At 33.1% G+C, this 20,850-nt stretch overlaps 1 protein-coding gene and 1 pseudogene across 1 annotated transcript; both read right to left on the bottom strand.

Annotated features, from left to right (window-relative positions):
* Window positions 1-10: 10 nt before the first annotated feature.
* On the bottom strand, window positions 11-3,185 carry LOC143594294 (E3 ubiquitin-protein ligase WAV3-like; annotated as a pseudogene).
* An 8,125-nt stretch (window positions 3,186-11,310) lies between these two features.
* Window positions 11,311-18,013, bottom strand: LOC143594292 (uncharacterized). The gene is made up of 11 exons (XM_077073633.1): window positions 17,830-18,013; window positions 15,123-15,184; window positions 14,994-15,047; window positions 14,019-14,135; window positions 13,377-13,826; window positions 12,854-13,266; window positions 12,671-12,770; window positions 12,484-12,543; window positions 12,008-12,097; window positions 11,735-11,854; window positions 11,311-11,653 (listed from the first exon to the last, which is right to left on the bottom strand). The coding sequence occupies exons 1-11, from the start codon at window positions 18,011-18,013 to the stop codon at window positions 11,345-11,347; spliced, it is 1,959 nt and encodes a 652-aa protein (XP_076929748.1). The 3' UTR covers window positions 11,311-11,344.
* Window positions 18,014-20,850: the final 2,837 nt, after the last annotated feature.

Raw genomic sequence — 20,850 nt, 5'->3', positions numbered from 1 at the left:
TTTTTTGTTATTACTTATTAGGATTAACTGTTGATGTTGAAGGACTCAGGTTAATACTCATTGTATTAGATACATTAATCATATCCACCATTGTCCATGTTTGGTAACTTGTTATCTCACTTGTCACCTCGGTCAAGTCACCCCTAGCCGTGGCCCGCTGCCACGAGTGTGAGCTCAACCCGGACAACATATAAGCCCGACCCGTATGCTCATACATTCTACGGTTCACTATTCTCTCTTTCATTTCCCTCAGTTCCGCCATCAAACCGATAACTAACCGATCACTACCCGACACAGAATCCGCAAGCTTTTTACGGCATTCTTCAAGTAACGACCCTGCCGACGTTAAATTACCACTTTCAGCCAGCGTTCGGGCCTCGGCCATCGCCTTGGCAGTCCTAAACCTGTTCCTCTGACGGTCAACTTCTATCGATACTTTCTGGTCCCCCAAAATTTTCTCGGGCCTCGAGATCACCACGTCTTCGTTTCCATCACTCATGACCATTGTTTTCTTTATCGGGTCCGTATAAGTAGCTTTAAATTTCACCAATGACATTTCGTTACCCGATTCTTCACCCGGAATATCCATTTCCACGAGAAAATCTCTCTGTTCTTCAGTGTATAAATCGCCAACTTCAATATAACCCGATCTTTTATCATCATCCATACCCGCTATGTAACTCCCGGCTTTAATACACCCAAGATGTAACACGGGATGAACACATTCGACTTCAACACGCAAGTCTTGAACCACAACGCTCAAAAGCCCACCGATACACTGAGCAAAAGCATCTTGTATCACATTCTCGTCTTCTATAAACGAAAACATCCCTCCGGAACGCTCAGCTATATAATGTAACGCACGCGCATCATGATTCACACCAAACCCAAACGTATGAACCGGTACGTGAGATTCAGTTTTAAACCCGGCCTTTTGAAGGCGGGCACTAGTGTAACACGGGTCTTGCCCGTCCGACAACAATATCATACTACTAATGGGATTCTTGAACTTGCGATCGCTCATCACTTTGGCCCCCTTTCTTAAGCCCTCGGTTATAAACGTCCCACGGTCAACAACCAACGAGTTAATCATTCGTAAAGCTTCTTGTTTCCCAGTTTCGGTCATACAACGAAGTGGGAAAAGGCGACGAGCTATGGAAGAAAACGCTATAACCGAAAGTCGGCACAAGGGCCAAGATGTTGTACTAAAAACCCCATTGCTTGTTTTAGTAACGCAATCTTTGAACCCGTCATGCTGCTACTAATATCAATCACGGTTACCAGATCAATCGACGCACGATTGTTGAGATTTCGTTTAATGACGGGAGCTTTGATATTAATTAAGATGCCGAAATTATCAAAGGAAGTTGATCTTGCAATTGCTGAGACTTCAGGATATGTTTTCATTTCTATTTCTTCATTAAAATCAGAATCACTAGATAATATGTTTTCTTCTTTCGGGACGACTAGTTCATCATCATCATTAAAGATGGGAGGTTCTTGAACTCGGTATAATAAGTTAGCATTAGGGTGTGCTAAATGTGGCGGAACTGGTGTACCAACTGGGAAAACCATTGTATAATCATCTTGTTGGGACCATGGATTGGAATTTGAGCTTGAAGTCACACAAGAACCGGGATTCTTTAAGGGGATTTCTTTCCATTTTGCACGACAGATGGGACATGCTCGGTTTCCATGTTTTCCATTTGATGTAATGCAATGGAAATGGAAGGAATGTGAGCATTCCGCGGTGAAGATTGCTTGGCTGTTGCTTGTCTTCATTGGCATCAAGCATATTGCACAAAATTGCTGCAATCCAAACAAAAATTCTTTATTATTTATTAAAAGTTAGAAATTTCAAAATATAGGTATACTAATAATGCACACTTTGTTGATCCTTATTATCGACATGTCATCGTTAATAGATTTCCTTAATGAACTCTCAACACGATTGTGTTTTCGATTACAACATGTTTAATATTTAGTTTTATAAAGTGTTGCCATAGTTTACTTAGAAAAGAGTGTATATCTCATGAATGAACATGAGTTTGAAGCCAAGTGAATTTTTACTTCAAATCAAACATTTTGTTTCCAAAATACAATTAAACTATTGATCTTTTGAAAGTTAGATAGAACCCGATCTATGCATCCCGGTTTAAATATATTTAACCACAACTTTGTTAGACAATGTGAAAAAATTATCATGTAAAATCAAGATCACGTAAGTTGCGAATCAGTTCGGCCTTATGACTAGACGTCTTTCGGGTACGTGGCCAACTAGTATTAAAGGTTATTCTAACAGATTAAAAACTAGGAACATTTTAAAGTAAAGATCAATAAGCACATGATGTTCCAAGCATATGCATCATATGTATGAAAAGAATTAGGAATCAATAAGAGAAAGCTAAAGAATTTATACTATTTCAAAGATAAACTTACTTTCATCAAGTTCATGTTTCACAAGTAATTAAAGTCAAAAAGTATTAATTCAATTATGAAAAAGAAAAAGAGAGGTTTTGAAAGTGAAATTAAAAGTGTTGACCAAAAAAATACACTTTACCAGTTTACCTTGGAAGTAAAACTGTCAATCTATAAACATATATTAATTTTGTCAATATTAAAAGAGTTGACCAAACCAGTGTGTGACTTAAATAAAAAAATGTTGTCAAAAACCAACAAAGATTGATGTGAAAGAAGATAAACCTTAAAGGGTCCATCAAACCATTAAGATTTGAAAACTACATCACAACAAAAAAAATGACATCGCTATCTACATATGACTCTATCCCCACCCATATAATGTTATACATGTAAAGATCTATTATCATCACAATAAGAATCACATTAAAAAAATGTAACAATAACCTAACCAATTGACCCAATAATTTTTATGTTACTCATACTCTACTTTTACACAGATGATTCTACACGACAAAATCATATACAACTAGGAAAGTGAAACTATATTAAAAAGGATAAAATACCTCAGTCGATGAAGACATAACTTCGGATTTGGACACAAGGAGACCGGAAGACGAAGGAGTTGAAGTGGTCGCCTTTCGACGACAAACACCCGAGCTTCTCGCCAATGGTTCGTCTTCGTCGTCGGATGTTTTCAACACATCAATGCATGTGTTAAACCCTAGAACAAGCTTCATCTTCCTCCATGTACTTTCACCTCCCATGATTTGAATGATACAAATTATAAAACAAATCTTATATTTATAGAATAATAATATTATTATGAGACAGATCTTAAGCGGAAAAACTAATTGGTGTATACAAACATATATTCTTGATGAAGATTTGATGATTATAGTTTCCTTAAATATTTGTGTGTTGGTTTAGGAACCAATTGCTTAGAACATATATAGTAGATGAGAAATCTTCTGTGTACCAGATAAATCAATTTGATTTAATTATGCATTTAATATTTTAGCAATTATATTGTATTAACTTTTAAGATTGTAACTTGTAAGTATCGAATTTGACTAATTAATAACTCTTCAAAAGTCAAAACAATATATTGACTACTAAAAATGTTGATCTTTTAATATAAAGTTTATATGCTTTAATTAAAATCTAGATTTGTTCGTACAATCAAAGTTTATCTGTTTTAATTAAATACATTGGTCATTGGACGATCAGTTAATTATTTGTATTTCTAATTAGAATAGTCAACCCAAATCAACCTATTTGAAATGCTTTGATTCAAGATTGTCACCTCTAAATATACCCGAGCTTCCAACCCGATTAATTGAAACCAAGGTTGCAAAAGTCGCTATGCGGACCCTAGGCAGTTGACTAAGGAGTTAGGTGTACTCGGAGTACTCGGGGAGTACTCGAAAATTGTAAATATAAAGAAAATTATTTTTTGAATATTATATGCATGTCAAATATCATTATTTTACTAATATTTTTTAACAAAATAAATGAATATCAATATAAATAAGATAAATACAATTTTAAATAATAAGTTTTTCTAAAATTTGCTAATCATTAATTAAAAAAAGTGATATTATTTTTTAAATATTATAGAAATATGAATTATACTTTTAAGTCAAAATTTGCCCAAGTTGTCCGACTAGATGTGATTCTGGTTGAGGTTGACCACATTTGATCAATTATTAGTAAATAGGCGGAGTTAAAGAAACTTCACTCGGCGTCATATCTTATAGCGAGTACTCAGAGAGTACCGGCCTTGTAGAACTACTTTTAAAACATAGATTGAAACTGAAGTTCGTTTACGGTTATGGTAAATAAAATCCCGTAACTTAAGCTAGTACTTATGTTATGGTTAATGGTAAATACCGAACCAATTTATGTTTGAATTATGAGATTCATGCTAGCTATATTACTAAAATCTTACTTGAGTTTAAAAAGTGTGTGCATTGTTGCTTTGTGCTTACATAACAAGATTGCATATAACGCGTTTGTGTATATATGAAAACATTATTTCATATAAAAAGTAACACACTTTATTTGGTAGTCAAAACTAGTGAAATGGAATCATGACTATTCATGCTAGTTTAAATTTACGAAACATAAAAAGTAAATCTTCACCTAATTTACAACTTTGACAATTTGATACCACTAATTAAAATCATTAACATATATATAAAATATGTCTAAAAAGGTAATAGTATTTTCATATATTATTTCGTCTATTCTTCTAATATGTACATTAAATGCTAGAGGTTATAATAGAGTAACTCAGTAGCACCACGAGTGTATAAACTACCAAATTTTATAAATTGTTCTTGTGATTGTAAAGTCAGCAACATAACACATGCATATATAAATATAAGTAGACTTTACCATATGAAATTTAATATTGCGTTCTTTTTTTATTTCTTTCTGTCTAACTATTTTTTTAACTTTTTTGTTCTGTCTAACTATTTTTTTAACGGCCAGTTATATAAAAACTAGCAAGAAGTTAGAAAATAGAAAAAAGTTAATTATATAACAATGAGAGGATTTTTAATTCACTTTGACCAACTGACATAACAAGCTCGATCTCTATTACTTAGCCACCAACACGAGTAATTGATATAATATAATCTATGATGACATTTTTCCTCCATTTTTCTGGCTAAAAAAATGACATCATTCCTATATCTCCAAATGACCCACCAAGAATTGCCATGAATAAGCTTTCTCTTCTAGCTAGAAGCGGAGACCGAAAGTCAGAAACAGACCAATTTAAAATTTCTGATTTTGAAAGAGTCTGAATGGACGGTAAATCTAGTAATTTCGTAATAGCAACCCACACACTGTATGCAATCTCAAAATCTCATAGTCGCCAAAAACAAATGGCTGACGACACATCAATTCCCCGGCTCACCAAATTTGTTTTTTTATTAACTATTAAACCCGCCTACAACTACCGACATTGGTATATTAAAATTTCATGTGATATTATTGCTTAACAAATTTGTTGAAAAACAAAATCTAGTGGATTTATTACCAAGACACTTTCAACTTCAACATGTGATATTAGGTTGTGCTACAGTACTTAATGAACTCAAGTGGTGTGATACTCTAGAGAGAAATACGCGTTACACCTTTCGCTTTTGCTTTAAGGCATATTTTGGCAACAATTCTTACAATACAATTTTTTTCGAATATAATAATAAAAAAAACTCAGTCTTTCTTCAAGTGCGTTAAGTTTGCCTTATAAGACATAATCTTTATATAATGAACATCCATTCGAAGAGATGTTATAAATAATTGTTCAGAAATGTCATTGATATTAAATAAATAAGTTTTAGTTATTTGATGAGACATCTTTCCAGGAAAATACTTAATAATTACCTCTCAACTTTTTTTTTTTTGAACATTCAATCTTTCCTCCTACTGTTTACATTATACCGCCAATGCCAGGACTCGAACCCTGGACCTCTCACCAAAAGGCCAAAGCCTTTACCATCCCACCAAAGTGGTGATGGCATTACCTCTCAACTTAATAATATAATTCTTTACCTTTTTCTATTTAGGGAAATTGTTGAAAATGAAAAGAGTCAAGTCTTATACTAAATTAAGAAAGGAGGAAAATTGGTCGGTCAAAGCACTCAAAACCAAGATAGAGCCAGCTTATCTTAACAATAATTTCCTTGTAAAGAAGAAGCAAAATAATACGCAATACCACGCAAAAATATCAGTCAAATTACTATTTTTGAAGTTTTCTTCTTAATATAAATTTATTCCAACTTTGAAATATGAATAATTTTACAATAAATAGTAAATATTGACTCAATGATATTTTTAACGGATGGTTATACGTACACCATTTATTTTATGCTAACCAAATCCTTATTGATTTTAAAGATCTATAGGGCTATATGTCTGTATATAACGAATAGTCTATACGTCCGTATACATGGAGCGTGCAAAACAAATCATCAAGAGCTATACTCACTTATACAAGGAAACCTCCGACTCTATAAACATATAAAAGAAGTTACCAATAGCCTATACAAGGAAATGTCAAGACCTATACACATATACACGTGAAGCGTTTGATGTAACAAAAATGAGGTGTACATCTAGTAAAAACCAATTTTAGGTGTTCCTTTAACATCACCCTACTTAATTTTGTGATAATATCGCTTTCAGGCCATGTGATATATTCATGTCCCTTAACTTTACATTGGCGTCATATTACTCACTTTACTCCATTTTACTCAACCTCACATAAAAGAAATTGTTTTACCTTGCATAACCCGACTCATTTAATTTAAGAACAATACATAAATTATTGTGTGTGAGTGTATTGTAGAGAGTTTTAAAGTTCGTTAACACTCTAACACAACTTGTCTTTAACGCTCTGCAACCCATGAGGAAAGTGGTGTCACACTTGTTAATATTTGCTAATTTAGCTTTAACGCCCAAAACGTTAATTAAAGTATACCCTAAGGCCTTATGAATTTAAATTTAACTAACAATAGTCTTAAAAACATGTTTATTGTTAAGAGCATGTGACCTACCATTTAAAAAAAACTAGTAGAGTGCCCGCGCGATGCGACGGCGGCGACAATTTACAATGTTGTAATCATTGGACATCCAATCTTCAATCGAAGTTTATGAGGCGGAAACCACTAACATTTAGTTAGTTTAGGAACTCGGTCGGATAAAAGTTGAGGTTATCGCCCTCAACTTCGTAGAAACTAAAATAAACCTTTCTTTAACTTAAAAATTGTCGATCATTTGATATTAATAAACTTTTGGTATATATTGATACGTGGATAATTTTGTGATTCCACAACTAAATAGAAGTTTATGTGTAGATTGAGTTTATTTTATTCTAATGGTTTTGTAATTGAATTATATAATTGGGTGGGTTGGGTTTGAAATTTCATAGCTGATAATGTAAAATAAAACAAGGGTGTTTATAAACATTTTATAGGTTTCTAGTTGCATAACTAAGTTGTACTTTAATGCTTCATTGACTTGTACATTATAATCTACAAATCGGTTTTGCAATTTTTTTATATCGAAACGTCGATAAAAATAAACACGTCATAAGGTTGGTTCGGTTTTTTTTAAGAACGTTATATATTTAAAAATACAGACGAAAGCAAAAAAAAATGTAAGTTTGTCATTTTTTTTGATAAAGATGAGGGGTAGTATGTGTAAACATTTCTAGATATTACAAAACTTAACAAAAGTTTAAGGGTATATAGTGTAAGTTTTATGGGGTATATATTGTAAATATAGAATCACAATTAGAAGTTACGGTTAGGGTTTAGGGTTAGGGTTAGTGATTGGTGTAAAGTCAAAAATGCCCTTATTTATTTAAATTTTATACATTTGAAACCTGTACATGTTGCAATATAGATTGAACCTCTTAAAATTTAAGAGGTCCCTAACTTCTATATTATATATAGTATAGATTAACTAAACTAATTTTATTTTTGGAAATTTCTTGAAACTACTTTTTATTTGTCAGACTTCATATGCGCTTAATTATCTAGTTGTCACGTTTGTATTTTAACATAAATAATTTTGCAAACGTTTAATTAATTATTTAAGAAAATATAAATCTAGTTTAAAAAGATTTAAACGATAACAAATAATATATTGGTCCCATTATAGACAAAAGCAATGATTTAGAAGTAGTTTAAGACGTGTGAATTTGTCGATTTCAAAAAGTATCGCATTTGATGGCCTGTATAGATGAAAAGAAACAAGGGTTGAAGTCGTTGGTATGGTCAGCATCATGAGATATCATCAAATGTGACCTCACCACCTCGGATCCAAATGATTCAACGCGGGTTCTCATGTTGACCCGATTGTATCTCCGTTCTCTTTTATTTATATGTTAAACAAAATTACAACTTCTATTATTTAAACATAGATGATTTATCGTTCGGATACATTAAAAAGTTTACCTTTATTCTCTATCATTTCAAAGACAAAGTACCTCGCTTTTGGTCATTTGACTAGCACAAATATCCAAATCCCTCGTTAAGTGATTGCATGTGACTAACACGTGATAGGCAGTTTAGTCGTTTAACATTTTTTTACAACCGTGTCACGTCTTTTCTTTCTCAACCCCAATAAAACACAAAACTTTTTAACATTCCAACCCCGATTTCAAAAGGAATCCTTAACACAGTAACACCCGAAATCAAAAGTCAATCGATCACATTCAAGTGTTCAACTGATCATCCGTCACAATCATTTGAACGAATAAAAGAATCATACGAGTAAAACTAGTGATAAACTTTAAATGGTTTCTTCCTCCATTTGCTTGTTGACTTGTTTTTACATAACGCGGTTGCCAATAATGTGGTTGCTAAATATGAACAAAAGGACATTTCAAAGTAAAACAGATTTGGCATGACACAATAATTGAATGGAGTGCAATAGAATTAGAATGGAATGATGACTGCTCATAACGTTTAAAATTTAACAAACATAAAAGAAAGATTTACCTAAATTATATTTTGAACATTTGATACCGCTTCGGTAAATACGTCTTAGAAGTTTTAGGTATATTGATTTTTATTATTCCAACTATATCCTTTTGGTCGTTGTCGGTCCCAACTAACGAATTGGCGGCTTACGGTCCTAACTTTAAACGTATTTGTTCCCAACGGTCCGCGGCTAACAAAATCCAAACGTCGTTAGTTGTAGGTCGCCGGAAAACTCACATTTTTTCTCGGAAAACACCACCTGAACACCGCCACCACCACCACTTGAGCACCACCACCCGATTCCGACGATGGTTCTAGGGTTCCGACAACCTCAATAATTGGGCTTTTACTAGAAAAAGGTTCCTAAATGTCCGATACAAAGTTACAAAGATGTTTTGGATGAAAAGGTTGAGCTTTTCGGAAAAAATGTGTGTTTTTCGGCCAAAAATGTTTTTCCAGTTACCTGCAACTAACAACGTTAGGATTCTGTTAGTCGCGGACCGTTGGAAACAAATACGTTAAAAGTTGAGACCGCCAGCAGTCAATTCGTTAGTTAGGATCAACAACGATCAAAAGACGATAGTTGGGATTAATAAAAAACCAATATACCATAGTTTTATGATATTTTATTTCGTCTATTCCTCTAATGCAAACCCTCAACTTACCAAATAACAACGCAAAAATGATTATATTGTCACAACATAAACGCTAATTCGCTAAAGGTTATACTAGAGTAGTACCACAAGTGTATATAAACATAGACCATACCATGCATAATAAATTACACAAAAACATTCATGCAAATTGCAAAGTATCATAGAGATATTATTAAGGAATGTGTATATCCTATATTGAATAAATAAGTTTTAATTATATTATATGAGACAACTTTTTTGAACTTGAAAGAGAACTAATCTTTACTGTCGTTAAAATAAATAATTTGGGGACTTTTGGAAACATGAAAAACAATAATACTAAATCAAGAAATGAGGAAAACCAGTCGGTCAAAACCATCAATATCGACTTTTATCTTAACAATAATTTTCATGTGAAGACGCAAACTACATAATACACTTAATACCACGCTAAAATGTCATGTCATTATTGTCAACTTACTGTTTTAATTATGTATCGTTAACTTGTACGATTAAATGTGTGCCAAACAATACTTTAAACTAGTGGAATTTGACCATCCGTTGCGGCGAAAAGGAACACCAAATTGAACTTAAAGTTACGGAAACATAAAAACGAGCTTACATACTACTAAAATACGTTTGTTTTGAAAATGAGCGACTGAGCGTTAAGGAACACCAAACTTAATTTAAAAATAAAAAAGATATTATATTAAGGGCTTGGTTTGGTTTTTGAATATAATTTATGCCGTATAGTAGAGAAAAATATTAAATAATTATAATACTAATATTAATAATGATGATGAAGAAGCCAACTAGCCAAGGTTTGCTGAAAATGAAAAAAAAAATTTGTTTTTTAAGGGATCATAGTGTAGCTTCTTCATTTGTGGAAAAAAAATGTGCAAAAAAGGATGAAGTATTCGCAGAGTTAAGAGATTTTTTTCAGCTGACAGAAACTTTTTTATATGGCTACCGTTCACAGTGGTCTGTCAGGATTTTTACATTATAAGATGAGAACTAAAAATTTGAAATTTATTATTGTTTGCTGCTTCATTTGAAAATATATAATATCACAATTTTTTGAATGAGATGGCATACAAGGATGTAGGTTAAATAAAAACACAATTTTGCCCTTCATGAGAGGGCATTGTTAGAATAAAGTGCCAAAACCACTATCAAAATTAAATGTTATAGGTTCATTCGTTTTAAAATTACATTTTAGTCTAAATGAATGATAGAAGCTAAATCACATTGATCAAAATGGCAATTTACTCTAAGATTAAACAAACTTACAATATAAATCGCCCTTTCTTAAGTCCATTAATATTTGACGAATGAAAGATTTTACGATTCTGCTATCAACACAACTAGGTCATATACGGTGTTTATGAAAATTAATTAAGTTTTTGTCAAATAAAATCATAAAATGGTATAATTTTAAAGTTAAGATAAAAATTAGTTAAGATCTCATTTGCAGTTAAAGTTAAGATAAAAATTAATTATGATCTCATTTGCATCTTAAGAGCCGATTCTAACGATTCAACTGTCCTATACGAGACGAAAAAGGATCCTTAACAATAATAATCATACTTCTATTAATCATATATGTTCGAAATCACTAAATTGAATAGTTTGAATGAATTAAAAATGCTTACCAAATGTAATTAAACCATAATTTAAAATTGATATTCTTAAAGCAATATATCAAAAACTGAGATGTTACACATCATGTCTTTAATATACATTTATTTATTATTTATATACACAAAAATATACAAAGGAATTTGTGATAGCCTACATTGGCAACAAATATTGAAACTCAAATTCATATGGTAGCTTCTCTACAATGGAAGAAACCTTTGCATTACTGACTCCTCTAAAGCATTCCACCATTGATTTCCTTAAAGAACCAGAAGTAGGCAATTCTTGGCACAACCATTCCACCAATCTTTCCAAATCTTGAGCAAAATCATGCATGTTTCTAAGCAAAAGTTCCGGCAGTCCGATTTTCTTTGCACTTGTTACAACTATTGAAGCTTGTAGGTACTCTAGCTTTGCTCTTTCTAACTCATTCACAACCCCATCACCGGTATACACTCTTATCTTTTTACAAAAATGTTAATTAGGATACAATTACTAGAAACTATAATGAAAAATGTAAGGTTTTTATAAAGGTTCATTTACCGAGGGAGAAGAGCGTGTGCCACAACATAGCGCAAATGTGACATTTGGATCTGTTGAGTCGAGTCCATGAAGTTTGCGAAATATTGCATCTTTGTCATCTCTTTCTGGCTTACCATAGTTCTAATCGACAAACGATAAATTGTTAAAATAGTTACATACCAATTCAAATTTATATGATGTGGACTTATAATGTATCAACTTTAGCATGTAGATTTAATTAGCATAACTTTGTTATAACTATATAGAGTTTGTAACCAAATTAAGCGTGTTTACCTTGTCTATCATCGAGGCTTCACGCTTTCTCAATATGATGTGTTCTATAGCTTGTGCATTTATTGTGTGGCCTCCTATCTTTAGGGTTGCCTGGTTCACATTCAAGTATTGAGTCATTTGTAATTGCTTTTAGAATACTGAAAATGTCTAGAGAGGCAGATTGGTTCCTAGCTGTTTGAAACAATTATCGCCCAAAAACAGTTTAACGAAAGTTCTGAGAACTTTTTTAAAAGGGAACGATTTTGGTTAGAGTTTTAACGTGTGAGAATATGCATGCTAACACACATTTTTTGTATGTGATTTCTGAAAGGCACACAAGTATTAAAGTTAGTGTGAGTTTTAGTGAAATAAAACTCTTTTCAGGTATAATACTTCTTTGTTGTTTAAACCCCGGAAAATATATAACGCTCCTGCTTCCGGTCCGAAAGACAGTAACTTTACTTGTTACTCAATAATTCATAAGAATAACGACCAACCTTGTTCATTAGTGTATGTAGTTTGTCAGGACTCGAAGGAACTCCATACTGAAGAAAACCCTGAAATTAATTTCAAGAATTTAATTTGAGATAAAACAACATTGCACACTAATGATTCTTTAAGACAGTCAAAATGCAGGCCTTAAAACATTATTTGGATGATGAAATGAGAAGTGGATGAACTTACTTGCATGACACAAGCATTGTACATATTGATCCAGAATGCCAGCTTCTGTTGTGAAGTCAAAAACATCAAGTCCACCTTTTGCAGCCCATTCATGTAAGCCCTTTAAGTACAACATTATTAACATTTAACACACCATGCAACTCACCAATGTATGGGTCATGTGGCTAAATTAATGTCAAGTACCTCAACTTTTGTAGCAAAGGAATGTAACTTGAACTTGAAATGCATTTAGGGTCCAAAGAAGTAGATGTAAACCTAACCAAGTTCTTGTAGCATCCAATGTCTCTAGGAATTGAATCTTCTTGGTTAAAGATCCCAAAAGGGTCTTGCTGCCTAGACTCCTTTTGAAGTAATAGGCTAGCTTTTGAGTTCAAGCATGGTTCAGCCCTGAAGCTCAACGAAAAGTTGGCTGATCGCGAAACCGGTCCTGATTTCTCTAGCTCTATTGTTCTAGACATTCTTAGGAGCCTTGTGAAGATGAAGATCAAGCATTTCATAATGTTTTCGGAAAGCTTGTTTGGTGACCACTTTGCAATGTTCTCTTCTTCAGATTGGCTTGAAGCCGGATCCGAAGAGTGTGCTACGTTGCGTTCTCTCTAAAAATAGACAGAAAGCAATAGTTAATAGTTTTACAGGATATCAGTGATACTCATTGGTTTAGTATTTCTGTACTTTTAAATTATATAGAATATAATAGCATACATACCTTAGGAGTAGTAACATGTCTTGTATCTCTTGCAGGTGAGGGTGGTTTTAGAATACCACTTCTTCTCGGGGTTCGGTCACGAACCCCAAGGTCCCCACTGTTATCACGGTTTTCTTTTTGTTCAAAAAACGTGACATTTTTAGTTCTTGATTTCTCTTGTGAAGTGGAGTCTCTAAGATTATAATCACCCTTTATAGCTTTACTAATGAAATGTAATGCCTTGGTTTCAAACGATAATTTGTCACCGTATCCTCTATCTTTTGGTAACGGTAGCGGTGTCTTTGGAGCTAACAATCCGTCGGGAATTTGACGAAATTGCCCTTGTTTCATTTTATACTCCCTTGTAGCTTCTTTCTCTTTGTCTAAGTCAGATTGTAGATGACTGATTTGGCTTTCTAGTCTTGTTATTTCATTCTCAACCATGGCTAGTTCCGTCAATAACTCCTTCATCTAGATTGTATATCAAACGGTTTGATTTCAACATGTGTATTATTAATCAAATATATATAGAAATACAATATAATGACTACTAACCAAATAACTTCTATTTATGGTAAAGATGGTTACAATAAACTCTAATAATATATTTTATAAGCGAGTTAGAATCCGCACTAAAATGAAAAAAAAAATTAAGAAAAGTACCTTTGGAGGAAGGGATTTTGGGATATGAAGAGCGGACTGGTCTTGTTGTTGATATGTACGTTTAAGAAGCTCCCCAACTTTTTCTTCGTGATCTAGCATCTTTTGAAGCGTCGATACCTAGGTTATTAGCACCCGTCAATGGATCGAAATGGTTAGTTACCCGAAATCCGTCAGATCATGTGGATTTATTTCTTGAAAACATGCAAATATTGAGATCAATGGAGGATGGTGAGCCATGACTTATGCATGCATGGTAAGAAGGTTTTAATGATTGACAATATGTCTGTAGAGTGTGTCAAGAAACATATAACATGCAACTATGAGTACTAGGGTACCTTTATCATGCCCACAACTTAGTTAAGCTATATATAGGCATATATAGAACTCAAATTGACTAAAGCAAAACAAGCTATTTCATGACATTTGATTATTGAGTACGCACATCTTATGAAAACGGGGAAAATTTTGAAAAAAAAAACAAAAATAAAAATAAATTAAAAAAAAAGCTCTCTAGTCGTTCCACGTCCTCTCTCAGGCCACAAGATTTAATTTGTAAATGGAGGTATCTCATGCGTTTAACCCGAATTCGTGGGTATGGGTGTCATCAAACCCAAATAGCCGTTAAACGGGTTATAACATCTTAAAAATTAAAAATTAGTCTCACCAAAGATTTGATATGCAAATCCTGTAAAATATGGTATGGATATACTAAAAATCAACATCATATTTAAAAAAAAAAGATATTATTTATAATTAAGAAACAGTTTTACAACTTTTACTCTTAATTATCATTTAAAAAATAACTAATATCACCTTATAAATCATTACTTTTATTTGAAAGAACTAGGAAAAATAAAAGAAAGAAAGTTACCAATTTTTACGGTACATTTCTTGAGTTGGGATTAATCCCAACCAATAGAAGAAAGTTGTGATTATTAAAATCCAGTAATGATAATGGAATTAGTTAATTAGTACCTCTCTTTCTAATTCTTCTTTCTTCTGGTGTCCATTATTCAGTTTTTTGGTCTTCTGATAACAAGAAATTAATAGTATTACTATTAATATAAGTTTATATCACAATCTTGAAATGATAACAATACTTACACTAACGGCGGCGTCGGTGGCGGCGGAGGCAGTGGGAACATTGGCTGCCATATTCCACATGACTAGAAAAGAAGTACGTGAATATAGAAGATAATAATATGGTGAAGGTTTGTGAAATGAAAGTAATTAATATGGGTTAAGTTGATGATGAAATAATAAGCAATGTTGTTGGTGGTGTTGCTTTGATCGGAAGGGTGTTTGGTGGGTGGTGTTGACGGTGGACGGTGGTTGTGAATGTTGACGTTTGGATTTAGAGGTAAATTATTATTAGGATGAAAAAGAGCTTTCATAATGAAAGAATCATGAGAAAGAGAAAGATAGCTTATTCATGTTATGCTTCTAATTCTAGTGTTAGGTGCTGTTTGTTTTTTCTCAAAAGCACTTCTTCACCTCTTTTGTCTGCACCGCGCAGACCACGCGCAGACATTAGGTTATGCAGTGTGTTTGTTTTTCCGAAGACGTTTTATTAAAAAACGACTGCGCGCCCTCTCCTCCTAGAAGTGTTGCCCCTGTCACTTCTCACCTCTTCTTCTTCTTTTCCTCATTATCAACAACACAAAACACACCACAGACTCCACCCTCCTCCTTCTCCACCCCAACCCTAGCTCCACCTCCACCGCCGCCGGCGGCCTTCCACCTCCACCGCCGCCTATCTCCGTCGCCGCCGCCAAGCCTCTCTCTCTCTCTCTCCACCGCCAAGCCTCTCTCTCTCCACCGAATTCAACCAGATCCTCTCACGGCTGTTGGGCATCCGGATTTCGGTCACCCATTTCCCCCGTTTTCTCTTTCGCACGCCTCTGTACTTTGGGTCATGTGTGGAAGACTCTGATTCGAGGTTCATGGTTACCGATCGAGTGTGTAGTGTTTGCTGGTGGAAGTGACAATTGACCTTTTTATATATGTGTGCTTTAACTAGGATTGTGCAAAGAGGACAAATAGTGTTGACTTAAAAGTTAAGTAGGATTTGCACGGGAATGTGGTGATTGGTGGAATCGTGGAGCATATCGAGCAAGCGGGTGTTCATTTCGGTGATTCCGCGTGTATGATTCCAACAAAAATGGTTTCAAAGTCTAGCCTTGAAATGATCCGATCGTGGACCCAGAAATTGGCTAAACGGTTAAACGTATGCGGGCTTATGAGTGTCAGTATCGATTACAAAACATTGTTAATGGTTTTTGTTAGTTTTGTTAGATTGTTATTAGTTTGTAGAAAGTTTAGGATTGATGAATATTGTTATTAGTTTAAAAAAAGTTTAGAAAGTTTAAATTTCAATTTATTTTAGCAGTTTGCAGATGTTGAAAAACAAACAGTCTTCTTGTTGCAGATTGCAGAGGTTTGGTCCACCTCTTCTGTTACAGATGTCTGCAGATGTGGTCCGCAGACTGCAGACGTTTTACCTCTGAAAATACAAATAACACCTTAGTCATGATTTGGACACTTGCAATATAATGAACCAAACATAAAATTACATAAAGATTAAAGTTATTTCATTTTCCTAAAAAAACAATCTTTTTGGGGCTTGATAGAACATTGTTTTCCCTTCTAATCCACTACCAGAAAAATCTAGTCACACTCTTTATCGACGAGATACGTCGTTGGGATAGAAGGGCTTTATCGACAACATGCTGCCAGCATAGGCTCCGTCAAAATTGTTGAGTTTTGACCGACCCATACCGACAACATGTCGTTGCTAAAGTCACAAAATTATTTTAATGAATATTTGTTTTTCAAAAACTGTAGCGATGACATGTCGTCGGTAGAATTTTTTAATTTATTTTTTGAAAATTATGATTGTCGCTATAGACCATATTTTAGCGACAAGATTTATATGGACCACAATTTTCAGTTGTTGCGGCCAGATTCTAGCGATGAACCTATACCGATGATTAATCATATGACTTATAAAATAACGACTGCACGCGATCGGAAAAATTTTCAATAAAACGTTTTTCTCTATTATCTATATTATTTATAAAGTTTGGATCAATACAAATGAATTAAATTAACATGCTAACTGCGTGAATCAAATAGTGTAATTATATATACAAGTAGTGTAATTATGTTTTGTTACGTAATAACATTATTTTGTATATATAATTACACTATTTGCTTCACACAGTTAGCGCGTTTTTTTTTAATTTGTACCTTAACTGTCCTCTTATTTATATTAGTCATTATGATTAATACACAACTTTTTATTGAAATATTTATAAATACTTTTAATAATAATTATCATTAGTTATCTACCAAAGCAACATATAGGCTTTTTTAAGATTACGTGGGAGTGGAGTATCATATATTTATTTGGTGGGTTTTTAATTGAAAGTGGTATTTGGCGTAGGTTTCACTCGTAAGCATTGGCCATTGGAGGCTATTGAGGTTAGTTCCTTAGTGGGTAGTCAAAACATTTGTGTGACACTTGTTCGTTTTTACCATGGTCGAGTAACAAAATTTGGTAGGTCTCATGAACTCTCACGTACTTGCCCTTATATAGGATATTTGTAAAATTAGAAGATATTGTTATGTTGTTAATTCAAATAAATAACTGTAATCGTCATCACATATTTGTGAGCTTATCAGAAGGTTTTACTTAAGGTTTCATTCAACGGGTCCCGGTTTCGATTCTTGGCTCATCATCATCATTTTGAGATGAATTGGTTTCGGTATCATTTATTTCCTTAAGTTCATTACTCTCCTTCATGCTAACATTTTTTCTCTCCTCCAACATTATGGACTTCAACATTTGTAGCTTGATACGACACAGCATCATCATCATCATCATCAAACCCACTGGTCTTGACCTTGGAATTATCACCAGGATGTACATATTCCTTGTGAAACGATAAAGCGTTATAATGGATTGACCTCTTCATTTGACACGTGGTCAACATTGACGACTAGTTCCACCAATGCCTCCATTATGGGGATGTTGAAAAGACCATAGTAATCACCTTTGTGATTTATGTGGATGTTTACGCAAGTGACACAACTTATGGCCTTGACATGTGGTTCTTTACTAAAGTTTATGGATCCTAGATCTCACCACAAGAATACGAAGATTGATTTTTTGATTTTATTTTAACAATTTGTTTCATCCATATGCTAATGAGCTCTAATGCAACATCTCGTAAATTGAAAAACGAAATAAAGTTTAATAACACTTAATATCCGAGAAAACACAAATAAAAGTGTCTAAGAAATATATGATATTATTAAATTGAATCCCGACACTAATATATATTAAGCTCCATCCATATTACGAGGAAACTTTAAATCTACCTATTCTAATAATGTAAAATAATTGTGACACATGTCAGTTTATGATTAATCATCACAATGTTTTTCCCTCCAAAACTAATATATGGCATATATCAATAATTATTCATTTTTCTTTTACACTTCATTTATATTGTATCTAATTAAATTATTCACTTTTCTTTAAACTCTATTTGTATTATATCTATATATTTTTATACAAATAAATATTTACATATTATACTAATGTACATTGTTAGAATATATTCCATCAACAGAAGAAAAATGATTTTGGCGGGAATTTGATAATGAAAATTAACCTCATAATGGCATATGTACATAATTATTTTCTTCTATTAGTATTAGTAAATAAGACTGTTGTAATAGTTGAACAACAATGTGTTTATAAGGACAATATGAAAGCTGCTCTAAAAGAAAAATTTGATGTCTTTTTTGTCTATGGCCGGGCATGGAGTGTATAGCATTTTTATGAAAGATTTTAGCTTCATTATTATATACCGATGGTAGAACAACTCATTCTCAATTTAAAATTCAAATATATTTGATGACATAAAACGACTATTTGTAATACATTTTTTTTCCACAATATAAAATTACTTAATTATATTTTTTATTTGTTTTAAATTATTCATTGTAGTTCATACATTAATTTATCACGTGTAACACACGGGTTTCTAAAGCTAGTATTATTGATATTGTATGATCATGTCAATTTAAAATTGTTAGCTAACTAGTTTTTTGGACCCCCGCGTTGCGGGGGCTGAAAATGCACATGCTGAAAATGCAAGTGTTAGAAAAGGAAAAATAAACTCACCACGAACACTCATGTTGAAAATGCACGTTTTGGAAGGGGAAAAATAAACTCGCCACTAACACTCATATTGTTATTGTAATGTGAACACTCATATTGCTAATTTGCTATTGTGATGCGAACAGTCATATTGCTATTGTAGCGCGTGGTTATTGTTCTAAGTGTATGATATATAACATAGTATTTAGAAAGTCATATTATTTAGAAAAAGATGTTAATCCACTTACTTATATTAACCATATAGGTAGAGGTAGTAGTTTAAAAATGCTGCAATTAAGCTTAAGTTTTGATAATAAAGAGTTATAGGGGTATACATATAAATTCTATCTTTGTTAATAAATATTAAAATACTAGATGGGTACCCGCGCAATGCTGCAGGTAACCAAAATCATAGTAATCATGTAACAATTAAGGATGTTCACAGCTCATTTAAAATCTTAAAAACGTTTAAACCAATCACCACTTTTGATTAGTTGGTTTCTGAATGTTCAAACCATAGAAAACAGTTCGGTTTACGGTTTATACCAAAAATAGGCCATATAAAACCGGACCGGACTGTAAATTTATTATTGAAACTCAATGTGTGAAATCAAACTATTAGTAACGATTCATCGACTCTTTAGTTTTCGTTTTCAATGAAAAAAAATAACCAACGGTTTAGCTCACTATTTAACTTAGAAACCATTAAAATTGAATTGTGAACGCCTATATGTAACATGTTAATTTTTTAATTGAAAAAAACTATAGCAATACCATACCCAAATTAAAGACAATAAAATGCTCGTTTTTATGGTGTAACTTTTAAAAAAATGTATTAACGTATGAAAAAGTTACGGACGTTGAAAAATCGTTGGTGGGAAGTTGGTTACAATTAAAATAAAAAAGAATACACAGGTAAAGATGAAGGTTCAAAGTTGTAATAATTTTTAAAATTTACAAAAGTTAAGTAAAGATGGGGGCAATGTTGTAACTTTTATCATGTATATTTTCTAATGGACAAGTTTGTCCTCATCTTACATGCTATAGAAGGTGTACCTTAAGCTTTATAAGTTGTGAATTACTTAAAATAAAGGTGTCTTAATTTGCCCATATTTCATGGATTATATATAGTATAGTATAGATAATAACTTTCTTTCCCTGGCACAACGACCAACACAACTCCTCTACTGCCAAATAGCCACCGCAACACAAACATCAAAGTATCAAACCGTCAATGTCTCTATTTAACAAAACCATATTTGAAGGTATGTGTAGGCGGCCAACCAACATGTCTCTTATTCATTATCGACACCATCACCATCACCATCACCATCTTAGGGTTTCATGGGCACCACATAACCACACCTGTGGCTACTGAAGTTTCATATCCCTCTATCTACCCAAACCTTAGATCCATCTGTCTAGTCCATTCTTGAAGAAGAAGAAACAGAGATCTGGTTAAAGGTTACAGATATGATTTGAGATCAATCGAATATCGAATATAAGATCATAATCATTTGGTAACTGCTACCACAGATAATTTTGATGATTCCATCCATATAAACTTGGATTACATGATGGTTTAGCTCGATTGAATGGTGGTCTGTCATTGAGGAAGAAAGCTGACGGCGACCGGCGTTTAGTGTTGTGGTGTGGTTGTCA

Source organism: Bidens hawaiensis, unplaced genomic scaffold (assembly GCF_021521415.1).
Source record: "Bidens hawaiensis isolate Kalapana, Puna unplaced genomic scaffold, B.hawaiensis_p1.1 tig00043456_1, whole genome shotgun sequence".
NCBI lineage: Eukaryota > Viridiplantae > Streptophyta > Magnoliopsida > Asterales > Asteraceae > Bidens > Bidens hawaiensis.
The sequence above is the reverse complement of the archived record's forward strand: the minus strand, read 5'-3'. Positions and strand labels throughout refer to the sequence as shown.

Bases quoted from the DNA above. Each gene is read 5' to 3' on its own strand.
- LOC143594292 (XM_077073633.1), bottom strand. From the start codon at position 18,013: ATGTTGACCACGTGTCAAATGAAGAGGTCAATCCATTATAACGCTTTA. The intron at 13,827-14,018 runs GTACTTTTCTTA...TATACAATCTAG, and splicing joins CAAAATCCCTTCCTCCAAAG to ATGAAGGAGTTATTGACGGA. The intron at 11,654-11,734 runs GTAAATGAACCT...TTTTGTAAAAAG, and splicing joins GCACACGCTCTTCTCCCTCG to ATAAGAGTGTATACCGGTGA.